General features: G+C 45.5%; 1 protein-coding gene across 5 annotated transcripts in view; it reads left to right on the top strand.

Moving 5' to 3' along the window:
• The window catches only part of SERPINB6 (serpin family B member 6), a 36,790-nt gene that overhangs the window by 13,251 nt on the left and 15,157 nt on the right, over positions 1-8,382 (top strand). The window contains exon 1 of one of the 5 annotated variants that reach the window (XM_017497495.2): positions 525-831. The exons of 2 other annotated variants lie outside the window; for them this stretch is intronic. Coding sequence is in view for 1 of the 3 variants with exons in the window: in XM_017497492.2 (XP_017352981.1) it covers positions 1,200-1,231 (32 nt within the window). In the remaining 2 variants the exon portion in view is untranslated. Of the gene's footprint in view, positions 1-524; positions 1,232-8,382 lie in introns of those variants that run through there. 2 more of the 5 variants (XM_017497494.2, XM_017497492.2) reach the window with 2 other exon arrangements.

The following is an 8,382-nucleotide window of genomic DNA, read 5'->3' on the forward strand; positions in this document are numbered from 1 at the left end:
CAGGCTGGAGTGCAGTGGCGCGATCTCGGCTCACTGCAACCTCCGCCTCCTGGGTTCAAGTGATTCTCCTGCCTCAGCCTCCCAAGCAGCTGGGATTACAGGCGTGCGCCACCACATTCAGCTAATTTTTGTATTTTTAGGACAGACGAGTTTTGCTATGTTGGCCAGACTGGTCTGGGACTCCTGACTTCAAGTGATCTGCCCGCCTTGGCCTTCCAGAGTGCTGGGATTACTGGTGTGAGCCACCGCGGCTGGCCCTGACTGGCTTCTTTGCCGCAAGTTGTTTTATCAGCAAAGTCTTTGTGATTGGTCTCTAGACTGCTTTTTTTTTTTTTTTTTTTTTTTTTTTTGAGATGGAGTCTCGCCCTGTCGCCCAGGCTGGAGAAAAGTGGCGCGATCTCGGCTCTCTGCCACCTCCCGGGTTCAAGCGATTGTTCTGTCAGCCTCCTGAGTAGCTGGGACTACAGGCGCGCGCCACCACGGCCGGCTAACTTTTGTATTTTTAGTAGAGACGGGGTTAGTTTGCTCATTTTTAAATGCGTGTTCTGCACTGCCCAATGAATGCCCATGTACCAGGAGCCGGCTTTTTTCCGGAAACAGGCCAACATTCAGTCTCTCCAGAGGCACCATAAACACGCTGGTGGCGCCCTGTACCGTGGGCAGGCGGGTGGGGGCGCACTACAGGACCCGCACTTCCCGCCCCGCCTCTCTCGCCGGGCTGGGGGCGGGCGGTGCTGGCTCGCCTCCCGGGACCCCGCCCACCTCCCCGCCGGTATTTGAGGTCCAGGGCGGCTCCGGCGCCTCTGCCCGCCGCTCCGCTCCCCCACTGGAGTAAGTGTCTGGCTTGGGCACGCTGGGTTGGATTTGCCGCTCCCACGTCAGGAAAGCTGGGGAGGGGGAGCAAGGGGCGCGCGGGGCCTGGAACGCGCGTGGGTCGACGGCGCGTGGGGACGCGGGTGCCCCGAAAGTGGGGCGTGGCCGCGCAGGGCTGTGACCCCAGCAGTCCCGGGGGGCGGGGGCCTGGGCGAGCGCCGGGCTCGGATTCCCTTCCGGAGTTCCGCAGCGGCAGAGGACGGCGACGCGGTCCGGTGAGTCGTACGTGGCGTCCAGCTCGGCAGGTGACGCCGCTGACCCCGTACCCCGGGACCCCGGGCGCCCAGGGCCAGCGCCCACTGAGGCCTCAAGGCGGCCGGCGTGGGATGGGGGCGGCGCAGAGCCTCCCGGGCCACAGGTGACCCCCGCATCCCCTCGGCCTCGGTGACATACCCCGCCCGCCTCGCGACCCAGAGGACGCGTACTCAGTCTTGGGGCGCCAGGCGTTGGGAGCCAGGGAGGGCCGGAGGCTGAGAGAGGCGGCGCGTGGTGCGGTGGTCCGTGCCAACGGCGGTCGGTCGCGACCCCTGCCTGTGTTCACTGACCTGGCCGGGCGGGGCTTGGCCAATTCCGCAGCGCTTTCCAGGTCGCTCAGACCAGTGGAGACAATCGTGTGGACCAGCCCAGATCTCCTTACCGCTCTGTGTTTTAAACTCCCCACTACAGGCAAACTATTACAAGCTTTGATGTCTTCAAGGCAAAGAGGACATGGGGGAAACTTTAACCACAAATTGGCATTTAAGTTAATTTCTTCTTCTTGTCTTAAAGCTTGGCTTCGGAAAACTGAGGTACAGAAATTTGATATTCACATGCTGTCAGGAATACTCAGATGGGAGTGGGCATCTGAGTCCATTTCCTGGGCACTTCTGCTTTCTGGGATGCCCTTGTGCCTAATGACAAGCATATGCCCTGCAGCTGCCTGCGTCCTTCCTGGTGTGGGTCAGGCCTGATGAGATGAGATCTGACGTGTTCAGTGACCTTTTGTTTAAGGCCCTGGGCCGGCCTTGTGCTGCCGGGGCTGTTGTGTGTGCTGGGATGAACACCAATGACTGCTGTTATCAGCATAGATGGCGTGTGTTCTCGTTGCAGGACCCTATCTGAGTAATTGCATCCATTGTGATGTGGTGCCACGAAGGAGAAAAGTACTTTGGTCATAGTCGACTATGTAAACTAAGTATTTTAAGTTAAGGCCAATTCCAGTACAAGGCATTTTTAGACTCAATATACTATAATGATGGTATCTGAAGAATTAGTATAGAAAGCAAAGTGGAATAAAATGTCATGATGGAAAATGCAAGTGAGGGAATAAGGTCAGAATAGAACATTCATTTTTTTAAATTTTTTCTCTTTTTTTTAACCTTTTATTTATTTTTTATTGCATTTTAGGGTACACATTAGGGTACAAATGTGTACACACTTGGGGTACATGTGAAGAACATGCAAGATTGTTGCATAGGTACAGACATGGCAGTGTGATTTGCTGCCTTCCTCCCCATCACCTATATCTGGCATTTCTCCCCATGCTGTCTCTCCCCAATTCCCCAACCCCTTCTTAACCTTTTAAACCTACATTTTAGGTTCAGGATACATGTCCAGGTTTGTTACATAGGTAAAATCATGTCACAGGGGTTTGTTGTGCAGCTTATTTCATCAACCAGGTACTAAGCCTAGTACCCAATAGCTATTTCTTCTGTCTCTCTCCCTCCTCCCACCCTCCACCCTCCACCCTCCACCCTCTACCCTCTGGTAGGCCCCAGTGTTTGTTGCTCCCCTCTCTGTGTTCATGTTCTCATCATTTAGCTTGCACTCATAAGTAAGAACATGATGTATTTGGTTTTCTGTTTCCTGTGTTAGTTTGCTAAGGATAGTGGTATCCAGCTCCATCCATGTTCCTGCAAAACGCACGATCTCATTCTTTTTCATGGTTGCATAGTATTCCATGGTGTATATGTACCACAATTTCTTTATCCCATTTGTCATTCATGGGCATTTAGGTTAATTCCATGTCTTTGCTATTGTGAATATTGTGGCAGTGAACATTTACGTGCATATTTCTTTGTAGTAGAATGATTTCTATTCTTCTGGGTGTATACTCAGTAATGAGATTGCTGGATTGAATGGTAGTTCTGTTTTTAGCTCTTTGAGGAATTGCCACACTGCTTTCCACAGTGGTTGAACTATTTTACACTTCCACCAGCAGTGTATAAGTGTTGCCTTTTCTCCATAGCCTTGCCAGTATCTCTTCTTTTTTGACTTTTTAATAGTAGTCATTCTGTCTGGTATGAGATGGTATCTCATTGTGGTTTTGATTTGCATTTCTCTAATGATCAGTGATATGGAGCCTTTCTTCATATGCCTGTTGGCTGCATGAATGTCTTCTTTTGAAAAGTGTCTGTTCATGTCCTTTGCCTAATTTTTAATGGAGTTGTTTGTTTTCTTGTAAATTTGTTTAAGTTCCTTGTAGATGCTGGATATTTGAACTTCGTCAGTGATAGTTTGTGAATATTTTCTTCCATTCTGTAGGTTGGCTGTTTATTGATAGTTTCTTTTACTGTGCAGAAGCTCTTAAGTTTAATTAGATCCCATTTGTCAATGTTTACTTTTACTGCGATTGCTTTTGGTGTCTTTGTCATGAAATCTTTGCCCATTCCTATGTCCAGAATGGTATTGCCTAGATTGTCTTCCAGGATTTTTATAGTTTTGGCTTTTACATTTAAGTCTTTAATCCACCTTGACATGACTTTTGTAGATGGTGTATGTAAGAAGGGGTCCAATTTCAATCTTACAGAGCAAAACTTTCTCTTTTTTTGAGACAGAATCTTGCTCTGTCACCTAGGCTGGAGTGCAGCTCACTGAAACCTCCGCCTCCCAGGTTCAAGCAATTCTTCTGCCTCAGCCTCCTGAGTAGCTGGGACTACAGGCACACACCACTACGCCCCGGTAATTATTTGTGTTTTAGAAGAGATGGTGTTTCACCGTGTTGCCCAGGCTGGTCTCAAACTCCTGAGCTCAGGTATTCCTCAGGTATCCGCCTCAGCCTCCCAAATTGCTGGGATTACAGATGTGGGCTACCACACCCGGCCCCAGAGCAGAACTTTCGAGCCTCTGTGCAGATGTTGTGCCCCAGGCGGGTTAGCTGTTCCCTTTAACTTGGGGAGTCTGGGTGGCTGGAGCTCTGTGCTGGTCACCTCTGGGGTAAGTAGCCTGGCCCCAAAGTGCCATACTAATATCATTTTCTGTGTGTGTCATAGCATGGAGAAAGGTGGGAAGTCCCAGATGAGGTCAGTCCAAGAATTTTGTACTTGACAGAGAAAGAGAACAGAGAGCCAATCTGGAGGAAGTCAGCAAGTGCCTTAAAATTTTTCCCAAGCTAGGCATGGTGGCTCATGCCTGTAATCCCAGCACTTTGGGAGCCAAGTGGGAAGACAGCTTGAGGCCAGGTGTTTGGGACCAGCCCGGGCCACGGAGTGAGATCCTATCTCTACAGAAAATAAAAAATTAACTGGGTATGGTGGTGTGCACCTGTAGTATCTAGTCTTTGGACTAGAAAAACCTGAAATGGTTTGGTAAGACTTTGCTGTTTTTTTAAAGCAATGGTCCCCAACCTTTTTGGCACCAGGGAGCAGACTATTTCGTGGAGGACAATTTTTCCACTGATGGGGTGGAGGGTATGTTTCAAGATGAAACTGTTCCACCTCAGATCATCAGGCACTAGATTCTCATAACAAGCATGCAACCTAGATCACTCACATGCACAGTTCACAAGAGGGTTCATGCTCCTAGGAAAATCTAATGCTGCCACCAGGAGGTGGAGCTCAGGTGGTAATAATGCTCGCTCACCTGCTGCTCACCTGTTCCTAACAGACCATGGATGGACCTGCTAGGGACCCCTGCATATAAAGCAAGCATGTTTGGAGATAAAGTAAGTAAAGATTCCCACTAGCCAAGTTAGGACAATTAGAACAAGAAGAAAACAAACACTAGTTAATTGAAATACGTTGTTTGTAAAAAGCCCAAGCTCATAAGTTCAGATGAGGCAGACAAGATGAGCTTTAAAAAGGCACAAAAGAATTTAGTAATGTTTGCACTGTGTCTATGATTGCTGTGTAAAAAGTTTCGTTATTGTAGCTTCCTGGGCTAACAAACATCGTAGTTGTACAAACCAACTAAAAGGCCTAAACATTAAACAATAAGACCAAGTTATACCATACAACACTGACATATGCAACTCAGAGGAAAATGCAATGTTTCATTTTAAGGAAGGATATCAGGCTGCAGGAAACTGAAATTTGGTGTTTGGTTGAGGCCTTATAAAATCCCAATGAAGGTGGGATTGAAGCTCAAAGCTGCCCTAACTAGTCAAATATGCTGGGCTTCAAAGAGTGCGTGCCCTGTGCTCAGAACAGCTGTGATGTACAAAGACCATGAACCGGGGAGGCCCACCTTGTTTTTATTGAAAGAGATTTAACCCCATTACAGGATTTAACCCCATAAGATTAATTTTCCCTATAGGAAACTATTGAAATAAGCATTACTATTACCTTAGTAAAGGAATAGGAAAATATAACAAAGATAAAATAAGTTAAATCTGTGATATTAATGAATACCTTTTGCTAGGCATAGAAGAGGTATAGAAATAAATTTTGTAATCATTGTACTGTTTGAAAGTCTTAGGAGAGGCTAGCTTACTGGATTTGTACATCTTGATTTATTAGATTTATAGATGTTCAAAAGTTTACTGAGGTTTGTGCAATTTGTAAGTTTGCATATAGCATTAAAAAATCAGACATATTAAAATATGTCATTAACACTTAATAAGAAAAAAATTTTTTTTGTCCTGTCAGCAATGTGCTGTGTTTGAGGAAAAAATTAGTTTGACCAGCCTGCCAAACTGTAAATTGGCCCTGTATTATAGTAGGGAAACTTGTCCCCTGTCTATGAAAATTTCTCTTTGGCATGAAGGTCCCCCATGCTCAGCAGCATGGTGACAGGCTGTGGGAGAGGAAAATGCAGCTGGTAGATTATTCCTTGCATCCAGGCATATGACAAAATTACTGAAAGGGTTTGACCTGTAGACCATTTGGGGAAAATTTGCTACAGGTACATAGAAAACTAAGGAAAGCAGGGAAAGGCACTATTAATATAAGGCAAATCCGCATTAAATGAAAAGGGAAATGGGTTTCCATCCCACCACCTGGCTTAGCATCAAATGCTATTTAGTAATAATAAAGCAAACCCGTGGATAGGGGCCGGGTCCTCAGCCTCTAGATTAGGAAGGCAATAGATAATTCTAGAATTTGGCGGGGTGCCTGTAGTTCCAGCTCTTTAGTAGGCTGATGATTGCTTGAGGCCAGGAGTTCCAGGCTGCAGTGAGCCATGATCGTGCAACTACATTCCAGCCTGGGCAACAGAGTAAGACTGCTACCCTAATAAAAATAAATGAATATATGCAAAATTAAAAATAATAAAATAGGGCCGGGCATGGTGGCTTATGCCTGTAATCCCAGCACTTTGGGAGGCTGAGGCGGGTGGACTGCCTGAGGTCAGGAGTTTGAGACCAGCCTGGCCAACATAGTGAAACTCCATCTCTACTAAAAATGCAAAAAATTAGCCAGTCGTGGTGGCGCATGCCTGTAATCCCAGCTACTCAGGGATTGGAGGTTAGGAGAATCTCTTAAACCTGGAAGAATCTCTTGAACCCCGGAGGTGGAGGTTGCAGTGAGCCGAGACTGTACCATTGCACTCCAGCCTGGGCAACAAGAGCAAAATTCCATCTCAATAATAATAATAATAAAATAATCATTAGGTCAAAAGTAGTAGTATGCACATGTTATGTAGAAATATGGCGGTAAATACAAGAAGAAAGAGCAAAGGGTTTGCAAGTGATTGCTTCTGGGGCGTTGGGAGGGCTGGGAAGGAGCTTGTTGTCTTTTGTAACATCTCTTTTAGCATTACCTGATTTTTTTTTTTTTTTTTTTGAGACAAAGCCTCACTCTGTTGCCCAGGCTGGAGTACAATGGCATGATCTCAGCTCACTGCAACCTCTGCCTCCCAGGTTCAAGCAATTCTCCGGCCTCAGCCTCCCAAGTAGCTGGGATTACAGGCATGTACCACCACGCCCGGCTAATTTTTTGTATTTTTAGTAGAGTTGGGGTTTCACCGTATTGGCCAGGGTGGTCTCAAACTCCTGACCTTGTGATCCACCTGCCTCGGCCTCCCAAAGTGCTGGGATTACAGCCGTGAGCCACTGCACCCTGTCAGCACTACTTGATTTTTATAATGACTGTATATATGGCAATTTCATAAAAAGAGTTAACCAATGCCCTCCATAAATTATATGCTATAGAAATGTGAAAATTGAGAGAAATACAAAAACATAAAAATTACCTTTCTCAGAAACATGTGGCGTGTAGTATTTCCTTCTATTCTGTCTATAAATCATGACTTCACTTACCTGTCTTCTTAATTTATATGGTTAAGGTTAAATTGTATTTATAGTTTTATATCTTTTTTTTCTATATAATCTTGTATATTACCATGTCATTACTATGATTTTTATTATTAGTCCTATTTATATCCCATCACAGGTGTGACAGAATGTAACTGGTTCTTTGTTGTTGGACTTTTACGGATGTTTTATTTTTCTGTAGCATATGAAGTACTTCAATAGTTATTTTTGTGCATAATGTTTTATTATGTCCAAAACCTGTGAGTTTTACCTTCAGTGAAATTCCTAGAAGTGGAATTTTTTATTCAGGTAGTATGAATGTTTTCATGACATTTTCTTTTCTTCCTTCATTTTATCGTATTTTACTTTTATTTTTTACATAATTCTAAATTACATTCAGGAAATATTGGTATACCAATTTATAGTATTGTTACTGATTATGGAATCTTAGGCTCTCATGCAATGGAAATTGACACGAGGCAGAGAAAGTTTCCCAGACAAGGCTTTATTGGGCTTATGCTGGAGGAGGGTGGCCGCACAGGGGCAAGAGTTCCTGGGCTGGCCCTCGGGACAGGTGGTTCCTGGTTTTTAGGGTGACATGGATAGTCATGAGGTGTGTCAGTGGCCTTACACACCCTAGTGGCAGGCACCATGAAACATGTTAGCACAGATGTGTCATGATCTGGGCATGGCAGATGAGCCCTTGGGGAGAGCATTTTAGTAATAGAATGAGGCAAGAGGTCAGGACCGTCATTCTCCTGGTCCTGTGTGCATGTGGGCATCAGGGTTAACTCCCTGGGGTAAGATTTGGGGTGGAATGTGGCTTATCTTGTTTTCTTCCCTGGTGTGCGTAGTTTCACAGTGGGCAGATGTGACGGCATAGGGTAGGTATGGAAAATGCAGAAGTGCATGTGGGCCAAGCCCTGTTCCTGGTGTCTCCTTATTACTTGCATGATATGAGAAGGATTGCTCATCTTTGTCAGTATTGGTGTGAATGGTTTTTGTAATTGCAAAGTTCATGGTTTGAAAAGGTGTCTTTTTTTTTTTTTTTTTTTTTTTTT

The sequence above is a fragment of the Cebus imitator genome, unplaced genomic scaffold (assembly GCF_001604975.1).
Source record: "Cebus imitator isolate Cc_AM_T3 unplaced genomic scaffold, Cebus_imitator-1.0 Scaffold231, whole genome shotgun sequence".
Classification (NCBI taxonomy): Eukaryota; Metazoa; Chordata; class Mammalia; order Primates; family Cebidae; genus Cebus; species Cebus imitator.